We start from the raw sequence: 18,389 nt of genomic DNA, 5'->3' as shown, positions 1-18,389 counted from the left end.
CTGAAGATCGTCTTTTGTACTTCGACGTCGCTGGTTCGTTGCGACCACGTATAGACCAGACAACAACGTAAATACAGGTTTAACTTTCATTATTGTTAGTTATTATTTTAAAAAATAGTTCATTACGTCTAATTAATTTCCCATAAAAATTATGCATAATAAAAGTATTTATGTATGTTTGAATAAGGCAATCCATAAAATCATTATTAGCCAAATAAACGATAGTATTAAAAATTTTCGAAATTGGTCTACCTATTTGTTTATTTGAGTTTACTGTTTTTTAAAGTAATGATCTATAATCTTTTCGCAATCGAGACGGAGTATGAATCAAATTTTTAAGGAAATTTATTGCACGGGAGGCTGAAACAAAGTAAGTATTTTAATAGAGTCTGTCGTTAAAAATGATGTGAATTTAAAACGTTTATCTGTGCCTACTGATGTTGAGGAAATATAATAATAGCTGACCCATATTAACAATAGCCTATTATTGTTATAATTACATTTAAGACCCTAGCGGACGTATTTATGGAGAAAATTCTGAAGTGGACAACTTGATTTATCACACTCATTTTATAAGGAAAAAATATTTTTGGACTACAATGTAAAACAACTTTGAAACTAACTATAAGTTTTAAACTTTTCAGACTTCTTCCGTTAAAATTACTTATTAAAATAAAAAAATGTGTTGTAATTGTAAGAATACGAATTTATTTTAGATTTAACCTTAAATATTAATAAAAAAAGTTTTACAATCAACTATAGTAAAAATACAAAGATGTACTAATTTAAAAATATTTTTAGTCCAATCGTCAGAGAGTTGACCCCTAAAAATCATACGAATAAGCTGAATTTTGCAGAGAATATTATTTTTGAGACCCCAAAAAAGATGCAAAAAATTTTACCACTTTTACTTCGGGCTTCCCCCTATAACCGAACTCGCAGGGTTGCAAAAATACAAAAAAATCGATTTACCAACAATCCGTACACCGTAGAAAAAAATGTTTCAAATAAAAAATGTAGCTGAGATCATTTTAAACAAAAATGTTTATAAGCATTTTTTGTGTAGAATCAACCGTTCTCTTAGAAATAACGATTGAAGCGACCGTCGATTTTACATGTCAGTTACGCACGCGCGAAATTAATGTTTAATCAAATTTGTATCACCTCGACGCGCGACCGTTAAAATTCGATAACTTTTGATCCAAATGCCCTATCGAAAAAAATCAAGATGCGTTTTAAAGGCAAATAAGAGTGTAGCTTTCGTATGCAGTTTTTGTATTTTGCCGAAAATAAACTCAGTTTTGACGTGACAACGTCTTAAATTAGGTTGTGGCTCGGAGTCATTCATGAAAAAGTGTAACGCCCGCTCACGTCTGTTACAGTGAGTCACCGGACGAGAGAGAGGCCCGCCGGACCGGCGAATGCCTTGCGTCTCTCTCCCACTCAAACATGATCGGTCCGCTGCGCGCGCAGCACTAGAGAATTAGGCGCGTTGAATCGGTGCGTGCTTCCGTGCTTGTGTCTCTGTCAGTGTTGTTCCGTCTACCGATTTTTCGGTAGATCTACCGAATTTGATTCCTATCTACCGATCTACCGAACTGCCCCTTGAATCTACCTAATTTTAAAACAAATATCACAATGACTTGAAAATAAATTCGGATAATACAATTTATCTTTTTATTTCTGTTACCATCAAAAAACTTTTCAGTGTAACCTAATACTTGGTATTTTTAATACGTTTGTATTAAAATTCATTTGATACTTCCCTATAGTGTTTAAAAATATATTTGCAAAGATGCAAAGAAAGCGAAATACCCCGAGATTCAAGTTCGTAATTTTATACCTAATATTAACATATTGTATAAACATCATTCCGTAATCATAATCATTCACACACGTCTCTTCAATTCTCAAAGAATCTCAAGTATCAAGTGATAAATTATTAGCTAAATGACGGTGTGTGTGCTGTCGGTTTTCTTTGACTGCCGACTTAATCCATTAGCAGATAATGGTTGTTACATCTATTTGAACCAGAACGTTTTAACTTTCTGTAAATATTATGACCTATAACTATTTCTCAAAATATTATTAAACCTTATTTGTATCATAATAGCTGATGTGAGCATTTGGTCCCAATAATTTGATTCTTTATTTATTAAACAAAATTCAATGAATTATGGTTATTTCTAATAATTAGTTCAGCATAATTATTTAAGGTCTTTAACTTTTGAACCATTAAGTCGCCACCATAATGGGAAACTTTTCTATTTTTAGTTTTATGGAAAAAAGTTATTCTTTCTAAAAAGTTCTGAATGATCTAAAACTTAGAATACAATCATCAGATATTCAATTTTTTTAGTAATATAGGCAGTTTATCAAAAAATATGAATTTTATGTTCATATTTTTTGACAAACCTCGTGTATATGGCTCAAAAAATTTAATTGATGATTGATTTTAGGTTTTAGGTCATAAAACTAAAAAAAAAATTCCATTATGGTGTTACATGTACAATGTTTTAGTAAACAAAATATATTTCTATAGTTAAAATTTGTGCAATTCTTATTTTCATTCAATTCCTTGTTCCTATTGTGCAATTTAATAATATTCATATCAATAAATATTCTACCGAGAAAAAGACGTTGTCACGTAAAATCTTCGCCCGTAAAACCGACTTTACAGGCAACCGATTTTTTATAAAGGTGTTCAGTAAATTAATGTGGCGCGAATTTTGCCACTTTTTACGATTCTTGTGAGATCAATAAAATTGATCAATTTCATTGACCAGTTGTAGTAAAATTTTCATTTTTAGAGATCAGTCATTATAACCTACGACATGAAATTTTAATTTTGAGTTGTAGTAACAAATATTAGGCATTTGAAATATGAATAAAAAACGCAGAATTTAATGTTTTACATTAAAAACAATCACACGTCACGGGAAATGCATTTAAGAAGACGGAAGCCCATTTTTGTAAAATTGATATTCCAGGTAATGGGTATTTAAGGGTATTACTTAGATACAGGTAACATCTTTTATTAAAATATCTTATTGTGAAAGCTTTTGAAATTTCTTCTGTCGTCCAACATGCTCTTTTTTTTACAATTATTTCAATTTCGTTTTTACTAAACATATGTTCAAAGTGTTTCAGAATCTTTTGCTGACTACCAATGTCTTTTTCTTTAATTATTTTATTTAATTCTACAATCCTCGTTCTGGTAGTACACAAATCTTGTTAATTTTTTTCTAATTTCTCTTTCAGTTTTTTGTTTTCTTCAAGCAAGTCCTCGTATTTTCGTTTGAAAATATCTACCTCCGATTACAAGTTATTAGTTTTTTCCCTTTTATGTGAATGCACCTCTAATAAGTCTTCAATGATAGCTGTTTGTGTTTTCATTGCTACTCTTTTATCTTATCTTGCTGTAGGATCACATTCTTTTTGTTTTTGAGATTTTAAGTTTATAATTGTGTAACGAAATAGCCCATCTCCGATACGTCATAATTCTTAGAAGGACGAATCTAGAAAACGTAAGAATCGGCTTGTCAATAGCGCCCGGCTTTCGGACGGGAGACAATTAGAGGTGGGACAACGCCAGAATGTTCTCGAAAAGTAACTTTATTATATATATGTAACGTTGTTAGGAGTGAGCTTAGTCGTTAAGATACTACCGAACTGTAAAGTTATAAATAAATGTTTGTATATAAATTCGAACCGCTCGTTTTATTTAATCTCGCTACAGTTGGTGTCAGGTGTGGGGTTTGCAAATAAATTCAGCAGTGATTTTGAAAAAGACTTTTGAACTTTTGAAAAGTATTATTCGTCGGGAACATCCGCGTAGTGATCTTTATATAAAAGAACATTTAAAAAGTACGTGTGTGCCTGACCAAAGATGCTGCTAGTAGAACTTTCAGTAAAACAGTTGCGTGAGCAACTAGAAGAACGCGATGAAGACTGCAGTGGGTCCAAGAAGACACTCCAAGAACGACTAAAGACTGTTCTCAACAAGAATGGAGAAGACCCAGAGACATTCCAGTTCCAGTCAGCAGACGAAGCCGTTTTAACTAAAATAATTGATGGAAAATTCGAGAATGTTTCCAAAAGATTCGATGAAACGTCGCAAATGATAGAAGAATCTTCTAAAAAAAATGATGAAAGATTCAATGAAACGTCTCAAATGATAGAAGAATCTTCTAAAAAAAATGATGATAAATTCGAGAACGGTTCTATTGGGTGAACTGTAAAGATGATGTAAGAAGATGGTGCCGGAAATGTGAACTGTGTGCAACCAGTAATGGTCCAGCAGGTAAAAAGAGGGCACCCATGAGACAGTACAATGTTGGTAGTCCTATGGAAAGAGTAGCAATCGACATTGCAGGTCCACTTCCAGAGACAAATGATGGAAATAAATATATCCTGGTAGCCATGGATTATTTTACGAAATGGACTGAGGCTTATGCGATACCAAATCAAGAAGCTGCTACCGTTGCAGAGGTACTTGTTAAAGAATTCTTTAGCCGATTTGGTGTTCCCTTGGAGATCCACTCCGACCAAGGGCGAAACTTCGAGTCAACCCTTTTCCAAAACGTTTGTAAATTGATTGGTGTCAATAAGACCAGAACGACACCCCTGCATCCTCAATCAGACGGAATGGTGGAGAGAATGAACCGAACAATGGGTAAACACCTATCCAAGGTTGTATCAGAACATCAAAGAGATTGGGACAAGCATATTCATTTATTCCTAATGGCCTACCGCTCGGCCGTGAATGAAACTACAGGCCAGACTCCAACCTGCCTGATGTTAGGTCGTGAAGTTCGTTTGCCCTACGACCTAGAGTTTGGCTGCAGACCTTCCGAAGAACATGTTGCAAGCGAAGATTATGTCGACCGCCTGAAGTTAAGAATGAACAACATTCATGAACTTGCCCGACAACACATCCAGATAGCCAGTGACAGAATGAAAGATCAATATGATTCTCGATGTAAGAGTGAAAGCTATGAAGTAGGTGATCTTGTTTGGCTTTATAATCCACAACGTCGTCGAGGCTTGTCTCCCAAACTGCAAAGACAATGGGAAGGTCCATATGAAATTAAAAAGAAAATAAATGACGTAATATTCCGAATTAAGAAGTTGCCGAAAGGTAAACCAAAAGTAGTTCACATAAATCGTCTTGCACCATATGCTGGCTCAAATGAAACAGAAGAAGCACGAACCCTTCAACATGAGATCAAAGATGACCGGCGACCAAGCTTTAATGAATTTATGTCAAATTACGCAGAAAGAAAGAGTGCTAGATTCGGCGTGACCACAGAAGTTCAGCAGGATCTTTTTAGTGTTCCGCATAACGTCTCTCTAGCCCACTGTGTTGCCCAAGATCTTGAGATGACTAACGGAATCTCATCCGTATTTTATAAGAAATTCGGTCGTTTGGACGAGTTAAAAAACCAACCATTTATTAAGTTGAGATCCTTGCTGTGCTGCAGTGATCTCAGTTTGGGAACCAAGATGCGAATAGTGAGGTGCTACGTTCTTCCAGTGTTACTGTATGGAGTTGAAGCCTGGACACTGACGCAAGCCACTGAAAAACGAATCGAAGCCTTCGAGATGTGGATATACAGAAGGATACTAAAAATATCTTATGTGGACCATGTCACCAACGTTGAGGTCCTACAGCGCATGACAAAAGAAAAAGAAGTGCTTAATTTAATTAAACAACGCAAGCTTGAGTACCTCGGCCACGTGATGCGGAACGAAGAAAAATATCGAATTCTTCAACTTGTTATGCAGGGTAAAGTATTTGGCAGAAGAGGACCGGGACGCCGTCGTATCTCGTGGTTGAAAAATCTCCGACAATGGTTTGGGATGACCTCAGCGGAGCTGTTTCGCAGAGCAGTCAACAAAACCATGATAGCCTTGATGATCGCCAACATCCGGACCGGATAAGGCACTGAAGAAGAAGAAGAAAAAACCAGCAACCTAAAGTTGGAAGAGTACTGAGATTAGAAGATGGTTCTCGATCTTTGCTGTATATGGTGACCAGGAAGTCGTATACAGACAGGGCAAGCTACGAGGATATATGGCGTGCTCTAACTAATTTGAAGAAAATTGTGTGCAATTACGACATCAAGAATTTGGCCTTACCCAAAATAGGCCATGCACTAGATAATCTGGACTGGAAGATTGTCAGAAGCATGCTTGAAGTGATCTTCCGAGAAACCGGCGTACGAATTACTGTGTGTTGCATTAACCCGATGAGATCGTATCCTTCAAAGTCAGTAGACTGTTATTTCTTTCTAAAGGGTTCATGCAGAGCTGGAGAGTCCTGTAGATTCCGCCATCCTGTGCCTACATATAGAGTTGCTGATCGGGACAATCAGATTTAAGAGGGGAGCAGTGTAACGAAATAGCCCATCTCCGATACGTCATAATTCTTAGAAGGACGAATCTAGAAAACGTAAGAATCGGCTTGTCAATAGCGCCCGGCTTTCGGACGGGAGACAATTAGAGGTGGGACAACGCCAGAATGTTCTCGAAAAGTAACTTTATTATATATATGTAACGTTGTTAGGAGTGAGCTTAGTCGTTAAGATACTACCGAACTGTAAAGTTATAAATAAATGTTTGTATATAAATTCGAACCGCTCGTTTTATTTAATCTCGCTACAATTGTAATTGCTACAAAATAGTGATGATAATAAACAGAATTTCATTCAGTCGACAACAATTACCTCCATCCTTTAATTTCAACTTAGGCCTAGTTTACATTATTGGAGCATACAATTCATCCACAAAATCATCCTTCTTGAAATGATTACTACATACTCTAGCAGTCTTTGTATTTTTGGGAAACGTGAAAAATGCTAAGTAAACTAAGATATTTAAGAAACAATAAATAATAAAGGAAATAATAAACTAAAGATGATTACCACGAACAAACTGATAATAAATGGGTTTGTATTCGTGTGTACTCTGGTGACGTAAGTCAAGCATATAACCATATATTATATATATATATATATATATATATATATATATATATATATATATATATATATATATATATATATATATATATATATATTTATACTATATTTCTATATGCTATATTATTTATCTATGCATATAACTCTCTCCACCCCACACCCCAGTCGGAATTGGCAACCGTAGTAAATCTACGAACCGTGACTATAGTCATTTAAAATGCGAATTTACACCAATTACGAGTCAGTAATCATCTTTTCAATATCTAATCTATTGATTTTAAATTGAACTTTTAATTCAATAGTTTTATTACAACAAATAATAACCGTTAGTCTTGATTTATTGCTATTTACTATAATTTTATGGTCCTGGCACAATAATTCCGCTCTCCAGGGTTGAAAACTATGCATTTATTGTAAATATTTTTGTTGCGTCTTTTTTTGTAAAACATCACAGTAATTGTATCACAATACGTAAAAACAAAATTTTAATTAAAAATATTTTGTGTTTGACGTTTTGAATTTCGGCCTTAAAACAATAATTTTAAATCAAAAATCCACGTCTTTCAGAAATTCCTAATAATAATTATCTTTTATTTAGCTAATGATCAATTTATGCATAACTCTATAAATAAATTTTTTTATATGTTTAATCGTTGTTGACTGGTGTATACAGCAGGTAGTCATGGTGGGGGCTAATAAATTGAAAAATTCTCTAGAACTACCTGTGGAACTGTGAATAATTGTTAACTTAGGTACAAATCTGTACATGAAAGTAAATCAGTCATATTATGATTGCGATTGCATTTATACATAATATTCTATACCTGAAAACTTGCTTGAAATACTATATTTGACATTTGACAGAGAAATAGAAATCGTACATATAGGATAGGTACTAGTGTAGGAATTCGAATTATTTTAATTAAAGGAAAATTGTAATGTCACTAACTGAATATTATCGTTAATGAATTCATAGATCATTATTAATATTAATAAAGGTATATGTATAGTGAATTTTTATAAATTGTTCTTTTCGTTCCTATGATCTTGGTTTGGTTGTCATTTTTTTCTCGCAATTATTGTCTTCCTATTTGTTCTTATCATGGGGATTCTACAGACTTTGTCACATCATTATCATCATCATAATGGCTTTACAACCCTGTGTGGGTTCTAGCCTCTTCAAGACTTTCTATCCATTCGTCCTAATCCATCGCTTTCCTTCGCCAAGCACGTATTCCCATATTTATCATGTCTTCATCGATGTTATCAAGGAATCTTGTTCGGGGTCTTCCTTTTCTTCTCTGAGCAGTGAGTCCATCAAGGAGAGTTTTTTTAGCTGTTTCATTTTATTCCATCTGCATTATAGTGTCTTCCAATATTTTCCGAAAGGGTTCTTCTTCTTAGAGTGCCATATCCCTACGGAACGTCGGCGACTACCATGCTTATAATATTTTTATACTGATCTCAGTCTTGCGCTACGTGTAGCAATTGGTCCGCTATCAAACCTGTCCACTGCCGCAAATTCCTCAACCAAGAGAGTTTCTTTCGTCCTATCCATTTCTTTCCTTCGATTTTACCGTTGAGAATTAGCCGAAGGAACTCATATCTTGGTCCTCTGATTATATGTCCAAGATATTCTAGTTTACGCCTCTTAATAATATTTAATAGAGTTCGTTGATGTCCCATTCTTCGAAGAACTTCTTCGTTTCTAGTTCTGCTAGTCCATGGAATTTTTAGTATCCTTAGATACAACCACATCTCAAACGCCTCGATTTTATTCATGATATCGGCGTTTAAAGTTCAAGTTTCACATCCATACAAAAGTACAGACCACACGTAACATCTTGTAAACTTTTCACGGATTTCCAAATTTAATGAGTTATTGGATAATAGAGGCTTGAATTTTTGAAATGAGTTTCTTGCCTGTTCAATTCTACATCGAATTTCGAAGGATGGATCTAGATTTTGGGTAATTCAATATCCAAGGTATTTGAATCTCTGAACTCTCTGCAGCGGTTTTTGGTTTAATATCAGTTGGGTTGCGCCGATATCCACTTTACTGGTCACCATGTATTTAGTTTTATCGATATTTATCGACAGTCCCCAATTTGTGCATTCCATGTTAACTCTATTGATTAGCTCCTGCAGATCGTCGATGTTTTCAGCTAGAATCACAGTATTGTCGGCGTACTGTTAATTATTTCTCCTCCTATGATAATTCCTTTTTGATCTTTTAAAGCTTCCCTAAATAGATTCTCAGAATACACGTTAAAGAGGGTGGGAGATAGTATACAGCCTTGTCTTACGCCTCGTTCAATACTGATTGGCTTTGATTCTCTGTTGTTGGTATTAATAATGGCTGTTTGGTTCCAGTAAAGTTTGGCAATAAGTTTGATGTCTTTCTCATCTAGTTGGATGCTCTGCAAGGCGGTAATTAGTCTGGTATGCTGAACGCGATCAAATGCCTTTTCAAAATCAATGAAGCACATATATACGGGTTTTATTACCTCCCAACATCGTTGAAGGAGTGTTTGCATAGAAAATAGTGCTTCTCTAGTTCCAAGGCATCTCCGGAACCCGAACTGCTCTTGACTAATTATTTCTTCGCACTTGTTGTTAATTCGGTTTAGAAGAATATGCAACAGTATTTTAACGGCATAGCTCATTAAACTAATGAGTCTACAGTCTACAATTTCTTAACGTTTGGTTTCTTAGGTAGAGGAATAAAGATCGATTTTAGCCAGTCTGATGGAATTTCACTGGTATCATATATTTGATTGAAAAGTACAGTGAGTTCTTTTATATTGTCATTTGAGAGTAATTTTAGCCATTCGCTGTATATTTGATCTGGTCCACTGGCTTTGTTGTTTTTGGCTTGGTGTATGGCTTTTTCCACTTCAGCTTTAAATATTAAACGTTACAACTATGTTTTGCTAATGTGTCAAATTTTTTCCAACACCTAAAAAACTGCAAAATTTTTGCTGCATGCTGCAAACTGCTAAAAAATTAAGCGATTTGGGCATTTTTACTGGAGACTCTAGAAAAACTATTCGATAGACACATTAGGGATATTGTATTGGTTAAAAGTGCGATACATCAGGGATCAGTGTGCGTATCTACAGAGCAGAACTCTCTAAGGAAATGATACTCCACCATCTCGCACAAAGAGTGGAGAACGTTTTGGAAATCTAAGAGGTGATGCTGGGTTCATTTCTCGATATAGACGGAGCAATGTACCACTTCTACCAATCAATCACAATGGATATTCGTCTAAAAGGAACTACGAAACATGCTGCAGATGGATGACTGCATGCTGTATAGTATATACGTAACGTTACTGGGGGATAAAATTTCAGCACAGGTATCCAGAAACTGTCCACGGGAGAAGTCTTATCCCCCCTCTCGTGGAATCTTGTTATCAATGAATTGACAGCTAGACTCGGCCACGACAGACTTCACGTCCTGTGCTATGAGGACGGCCTACTATTCTTAGCCCATGTCAAATTTAATGACACAGTCAGAGACAAAATGAAAGATACTCTTATTGTAGTTATAGAATTAAATATAGAGCTTAACATAAGTCTCCAGAAGTTCAAAATCATGAAATATACCAGGGTATCATGAATGAATGAAATATGTGTATCTACAATAAGCAAGCTAGCTGCAAGACGTCCGGTTTAAATACACAACGAAATTTTGTCATAAAGTAGAAAACTGTTTTATGAGTCTCATAGCCTTATATACACATAGTACACTGCACATGTCACCACAGTACACTAAACAGTCACAACACTAAAGTGGGAGCTTGTGGCACAGTTAGGACTTTTCATCAGCCGCCATGTTTTTCGTACAGCCAGATTTGACAATGACGTGTAATATAATATTGATATAATATAATATTATACGTTATATGTTTATAAATTTATAATTTTTTATTTAATAAAGAAAGTATCATAATAATAATCGATTAAAAAAATTGAGTTGCTAATTCTGCACTTTATTTTTTTCAATAACTAGACTTTCATTGGAATTCTTTATATTAATTATCTATATTATTTATATTACTAACCAAACTGTTTGTTTACCAAACGTCTGTTCGAAAAAATGGCTGACACTATCATAGACACTATTTTTGATGAAAAGTCCTATTACAAGGCGATGCGGATGTACCTATGAATGAGTACTACAAACAATATTAAAAGAGCATATTTAGTCGTGGAAGACAACAAACAAGGTATAATGATGAACTAAGAAATACTGTGAGACTAAATTAGATACGGGAAACACACAATAGAAACAAGGAGAAATTCATGAAGGTGCTTTGCTTTATGCCCGGTTCTGAACACAGACTATTCTGGGTGAGTGAGCTGAGGCGAGAGAGAGAGAGACTATATTTCCGTCTATAAATATTGTCACAGAATAATAAACAATCAGAATGCGCACTCTACTTGTCAAGATAAGTACGCGCATCTCGTTCGCGCAGATGGAATCAGCCATGTTTTAAACGGAACCAGTGCTGTTCAGTAAAATTTTATCTGGTGTGCATAGAAATAATATGTACTATTTTATTCGTACTTTTCGTTGTGATATCGTCACAGAATAAATAACAATCAGAATGCCCACTCTCAGGTGCCGCCTTTGAAGTGTGTCAGCACGCGATCGCCATATTTTAAACGGATACATAGACTCGGATTGAGAAATTTGTAACAAGCTACGACAGAACTGTACTTTAAATTTTTAGAGATTAATAATTTAGTAAATTTGAAATAATTTAATCTATTCTTCAACTAAAAGTACGAACAAAGTATTGCATATTATGTCTATGGTTGCCGTATTTTTTATGCACACCAGATAAAATTTCACTGAACAGCACTGTTTCCGTTTAAAACATGGCTGATTTTGTCTGCGCTAACGAGATGCGCGTATTTATCTTGACAGGCAGAGTGGGCATTCTGATTGTTTATTATTCTGTGATATCGTCCTGGTAAACACTTTTTGTGTTCTGTGTTTTCCGTTTTTAGAATTATTCTTTATTTTTCTCTGAATGAGAACTGTTTGAAGCTTTTATTAGTACAAATGAATCACCTGTCCATTTCCTTCACTTTTATACTTTTATCTGCTCAATTTAAACCAAAAAATTTAAATACAAATTTTAGATTCTACAAAATGCCTAAAACACCAACGTCAAAGTCAAACCAACAAACATAAAACATACATAACATAACCTACAATAAATAGCTAAGTGTCATTACATTACATAGCGCTTTTTGTTATTGCAAATTGTCGGTTTGCGTTATTTTATACAATGGAGTGTCTACTTGGTATCAAATTTAATGACTACGTTCTTGTTGCTGCAGATATGACTGCAGCGCAAAGCATAATTGTAATGAAAACAGGTAAGTCAGATAAATAACATCAGTAGGTATACATTAGCCCCCTTTCTGCATTATTGAACATAGGTAAGTGTCCCAAGCTCTAAATTCTCTTTTAGATTGTTCCCAAGACGATATTATGTATTATATATTATTGCAACAGTGTCCCAAAAGGTAGCAATAAAGTTAGGATAAGGAAACTTAATTGGTTAATATAAATGCATGCCAATCCTCTTCTTTTTTTATACTGTAATCATTTTCGGCACTGATTTTCTTAACATCGAAGCTACATTACCAAAATTTGGAATTATTATGTGATACTAACAGTTAAGCTCTAAAATTAGAATCTGGTTTTGGCTTTTAGAGACTTCCTAACGCCATATTTAGTACATATTCCTCACGCTATTGAACAATCATCTCACATTGTTAAACATTAATAGCCAATTTTGGGATGATTAAACTTCCAGTAGGAGCACAGAAAACTCTCATTTGTGAAGTGGCCAGACAACTATAAAATTCATTATTTGTGTTATACTTTATTCACAATTATAAGAACTGACTTATGCAGAATTTAAAAGTATCCCGCTGATAAAGTCGAAGCCATAAAGGGATTTGTCTCTTCAGGTAAATAGTAAAAAGGGCCAGCTTAACGAATTTTATATTTTATTTGTCATTTACATTACGTATTTAATTTAAATAAATATCCATATAATTAAGGGAAAAAATACATAAACTGATGGAGTATTAGAATTAATTAATTATTATATTTTCTGTGTCGATTCTTTATTAAATATATCCAAATTTTGAAAGTAATAAACAATTTTTGTTTTGTTAAGCAAATTGCAAGTGAAATAATAAAATGGCGAAGTGAAAAATTAAAATGAATTAATGTAGGTATATACATATAGCTAAATATGATTATATTTTATACTTCATGTGAGGGAAGAAGTTTTTCAAAATTGTTAGTAAGGTATAAAGTATGTCTGAAAAAGTTGGCAACAAATGGGAAATTTCTTTATTATTAATTTCATGAAAAAAACTATTATTCATAAACATTTCTGCATTGCATAGAAATCAATAATCAAATTTATAAAATTTTAAGTGGTATACAGCGAAAATCAAAAATATCGATTTATGCTTAAAAGTGAAGTGCTTTTAAATTTAGGTGCAGCATAAAATGTTATTTTAATTTGGTTGTAGGAATTAAAAATTATTTTAAATTTAGATTCATGGCCTTTTAATGATGTATCGGTAGGTGCATTAATTTTTAATTTTATTTCTAATTTACCTTATTCAATATTCGCTCCGTGCGTGACTGTCGCGACACCTACCGCCTTCATCTGACAGTTTTGGACCTACCAATTTTCAAGTTAAACATATGACATTAATAACATATGTATGACATTGTTAAATTCGGCGAAATTGACAATTATTAATAATTAACTTTTTAATTATATTTTTTCAGTTTATGTACAAAATAAATGTAGTATTAAAAACTGGGTTTCTCAAAATTTATCATAATATATCTTTTTAAGCCCAAACGGAAAAGAAAAGTTAAAAATCTAGTACTGGCAAATCAAGTTTTTCTCGTGAAAGAGCATATAATTAAAAACAGTAATAGTAAAAGTTATGATATAAAAGCTAAAGTCATCAGGCACTCTGCAGTTAGCTTGAAGCCTTATAAAATATCATTTAAGGTAAATTATTTAAATATTTCAATTGCATAAAAATGAGGTTACGTGATATTTCCTTTTTCATATTAATAGCACGGATCCATCTTTTTCTTTTCTCTAATTTATATGTAATCTTTGGGAACCTATAAAAACTACACTTACTATTTTTGCTATTATTAGCACAACTAAATACGCAACGTGTATTTGCACACATTTTTGATAAAATTTATGCGTAAAAAGATAGTGTCCAATTTTTTCATATTTCGCCGCTACGCAGGCTGGCATCGTTTCAAGGTACCCCTACCATGGTCACGCACGGAGCGAATACAAAATCAACAAATGCAAAAGTATTTTTTTATTTACTTTTTACTTTAAATGTATTATTTAATTATTAGTAGGCCATGAATCTAAACTTGGACATAATTTTTAATACCTACAAACATTTTAAAATTACATTTTCTTGCATATCTAAATTTAAAATCACTTTCCTCTTCAGTATTAATTTTTAATAGTAATAATTTTGATTTTCCCTATCTACCACTTAATATTTTATAAGATTATCGATTAATGATTTCTATGTGATGCATAACCTTTAATGAAGAATAATTTTTTTTTTTTCGTGAAATTATTAATAAAGAAATTTCCCATTTTTGCAAACTTTTTCAGACATGAAACGGAAAACTTAAACATAACAATTCAACATGAATAAATATGAACCTACGAGTAAATTGGTACTCACCGAAGTTACCTCAGACGTTCAGATACAATTAGCGGCTCTTTGTAAAGACAATGAAGTCGACTTTACTAAAGTAACAAGACATTTACTCAACACAGACACTACACAATACTCCCCTGAGTTAGTGATAAGTTATAGTCTAAAAAAATCATTATGAAATTGACTGGCCAGTGTGAAAACCAGTGCCAATAAAACACACACACACAAAACATTTTCTTCGTTGAGACTTGAAATAATGATTAATAACAATAATTATGGGAAATTTGTATGTTTATAAAAAGAGTTTTTTGAATGCATTATGCTTGAATGATAATATTTGATCTGATTATATGTACCTATATACAGTTGTGCTATGCTTGGCTATTATGCCGGTCCTGGCAGCTTTGGTAGCTGTGATAATTATACAACAATAGAGTATTTACAAGGGATTATCCAGTTTTACAGCTGTTATTAAAATAACTTTTATAATGAGACACATAAATTTCTGGATACAGTATACAACTAACATTGTATCATTTAGTTCTGAAAATCAGATTTGGCACACAACACTTCCAGGTGAATAAAACAATAAAAAGAACAACTGGATGTCCAATAGTTTCCATAATCAATTTTATAAACCCCACATTTTTTCCAACCATATTTGGAGCTCCATCTGTTGTGACTGACACAATTTTAGAGATATCAATGTTTAAGTCACTAAATCTTTTTGTAACAACCTTACATATTTCACTTCATTAACTTTTCTTTCATTGTCATACTATCAGAATATCTAGCAATAATGGCCAATCAAGCATTTAATGTGACATCAGTAGTTTTATCAACAGAATTTGAAAAATATCTACAACTGGTTAAATCTTTTTTTAATTGTTCTTCTAAATTTTTATTTAAATCTATTTATTTGTCTCCTTTTGTACTTTTACAAGATTTTTTTTCTTAAATAATTGTAGGTTTGATGTTATTTGCAAAAAGTAGTTACAACAAATTTTTGGCCACATTTTCAATTACAAATAACTTGAAAAATCATGAAATCTGGGCTTATTTTGAATTTTTTAAATGTCCACCCTCAAGAAGGGATGACATTCACTCTCCGGGTAGAAGGGCATGACAACACTATATAACTTTAGTTTTTTTAGTTATTTTACAACTAAGTATTATTACATTTTTAAATAAATTGTTGCTGTTTTAATGAATTTGATATGGGAACTAGGTATTTTTTCGTAAAACGTAAATTTGTGATTAAATTGTTAACTATCTCTTAATATCAATTTGTTAACTGCCTCATCACTCAAAAATAATTATATTTTTAGATGAAAGCAAGCTTCATAAACTTTCCAATAAGCTTGTTATGGCTGTGTCTGGTGAGTCTGGGGATACTACACAGTTTGCAGAGTATATAGCAAAAAATATTCAACTTTACAAAATGAGGAATACCTATGAATTGAGTCCCCAAGAAGCTGCAGCATTTACTAGAAGAAATTTGGCAGATGCACTCAGAAGCAGAGTAAATGATAATTATTATTTTTCCTAATTGTTCACACCCAAACACTACAAAACTGTTTTTTGTAGTATTCGGGAATGATCAATGTTTTCACAGATTTTTAACACTATTTACTACATTTTCAAAATTGACATAATAATTCTCTAAAAAATTACATTTCCAACATTTTTTAATTGAGTGATAACATTTTCAATATTATTCAACTTACGTATATAGATTTTGGTACCTTTACTTTTATAACTTAAAGATGAAGAACATAATTTACAATTTGGAATGATTTACATGTACACTCATCAAAAATCAAAAAAGGAACACCAATATTATTAGTTTTTTCAATAAAAACTCAAATATTTTTTTGTTTTTATATATGTATATATATACATTTTTGATTTGAAAACTTGTTCCATACAAATCAGGGTGTGCCATATAAATTAATCTGTCAATTGCAGTTTTATTAAAGCAAAAGTGACAGCGTCTCAAATTCATATAATTAATTGCTTCAAATTGTAAAGAGAAAGTGCTTTAAATTTTAAAGATAGTCTGTATTTACTTTATAATTTTACTAAAACATGAATATTAAAGCAACAATAGTCATGGAGCATCGGCATTTAACACATATCAAATAGTAAGTACTGTGAATATGATTGAGGCTGGTCTTTTACTAGCTAATGTTGCACGCCATTTTGATGTGTCTCGGAGCGTCATATGTCGCTGAAAGAAATGGATTTTGTCAACATGCAGCTATTTCTCAACAGGATCAGTATGTGATAGGATTAGCTAGTTGAAATGTTCATATAACTGTACATGAACTCTGTGGGGCCTTAGAAAATACCCACAACATTACTGTGTGTGACCAAACTTTAAGGAATAGATTACATAAATCACTGAGATTTAGGTGGGCACAATAACTTGTACATTGGGTCTTTCAAGAATGGAGTTCTGTGTTATTGTGTGGAGAGACTTAAGCATCTACAGGGTGTTCGTTCATATATATTGGTCTGCCTGCAAGTTATGATGTGAGCTGGAATAATTTTTCATCATTGAACTGTTCCCGTTTATTTTGGGGAACGCACTTTGAATTAATATCAATATATTGGTCATATTTTAGAACCTCTTGTCCTTCCATTTGCAACTGCTGCAGGTCCTGATTTGCAAGTAAGCATTTCACTGCAAGTATGATGAATTCCATATGTGGTGTTATAATGGTGTGTCACTTTTTAAAATCCAATTAAAATGTTTGTATTTATGAGAAAAAAACTGTGTGTTCCTTAGACATTTTTAATGTGTTTATTTGTAATAATATCCTAATTTTTTTGTTTATTTTCAATTTAGTTTAGTGACAGTCTTTTACATTTTAGAGTGCATACCATGTAAACCTTCTTCTAGCTGGATATGATGACAAAGAAGGTCCTCAGCTATATTACATGGACTACTTAGCATCTATAGCGAGTGTTGATTATGCTGCCCATGGTTATGGAGGATTTTTTTCACTTTCAATTATGGATCGTAATTACCGTAAGAATCTTAGCAAAGAAGAAGGTTATGAACTTTTGAAAAAATGTGTGAAAGAAGTTCAGAAAAGATTGATCATCAATTTGCCCAACTTTAAGGTTCAGTGTGTTGATAAAAATGGCATCCAGGATATGCCTACTATCACTGCTAAGGATTTGGTTTAATTTAGTTATATATAAGTTATGTATTTTTTTTAATATTAAATAAACTGAATTTTCTTGTATTTAATACCATTCTTGTAAAATGTATTTCTATATATAGTAGGACTAGAAATTGGAGAGGCTGACATATGCTTGTATCAGAACATATTATTTGTACAAGTAATATCTGTTCACAACATTACAATAACTCACCTTATATTTCAATAAATAATATGCGGTTCTGTGCAGTGAACCAGCTGTAATAACAGACTTATTCAGGATGGGTTTTAAAAAATGCATAAATATATGAGGAGGTAACATGCAAGCAGGCTTAAGTCACACAAAAATCATCGTTGAGTTAGATGTGCCAATGCATTGTTCTGTTGTAGCCAAAGTGGTTTATTTTATCTGATTCATGCAAAAAAATTATTACCGATGGTAAAAGCATGTTAAAAACCACCTTTACATACAAAAC

General features: G+C 32.9%; 1 protein-coding gene across 1 annotated transcript; it reads left to right on the top strand.

The window, feature by feature from the left end:
• Positions 1–12,191: 12,191 nt before the first annotated feature.
• On the top strand, positions 12,192–17,997 carry LOC140441812 (proteasome subunit beta type-2-like). The gene is made up of 3 exons (XM_072532741.1): positions 12,192–12,379; positions 16,072–16,265; positions 17,621–17,997. Exons 1-3 carry the CDS (start codon positions 12,289–12,291, stop codon positions 17,936–17,938), a joined length of 603 nt encoding a protein of 200 aa, XP_072388842.1. The 5' UTR covers positions 12,192–12,288; the 3' UTR covers positions 17,939–17,997.
• Positions 17,998–18,389: the final 392 nt, after the last annotated feature.

The sequence above is a fragment of the Diabrotica undecimpunctata genome, chromosome 5 (assembly GCF_040954645.1).
Source record: "Diabrotica undecimpunctata isolate CICGRU chromosome 5, icDiaUnde3, whole genome shotgun sequence".
Lineage (NCBI taxonomy): Eukaryota > Metazoa > Arthropoda > Insecta > Coleoptera > Chrysomelidae > Diabrotica > Diabrotica undecimpunctata.
Note: the sequence above shows the minus strand (reverse complement) of the source record. Positions and strands in the feature narration are given on the sequence as shown.

What these genes read in the sequence shown, in the direction of transcription:
- LOC140441812 (XM_072532741.1), top strand. Translation starts at nt 12,289, where the DNA reads ATGGAGTGTCTACTTGGTATCAAATTTAATGACTACGTTCTTGTTGCT. An exon ending in CATAATTGTAATGAAAACAG is followed by an intron (nt 12,380 to 16,071) that starts GTAAGTCAGATA and finishes TTATATTTTTAG; the next exon opens with ATGAAAGCAAGCTTCATAAA. An exon ending in CAGATGCACTCAGAAGCAGA is followed by an intron (nt 16,266 to 17,620) that starts GTAAATGATAAT and finishes TTTACATTTTAG; the next exon opens with AGTGCATACCATGTAAACCT.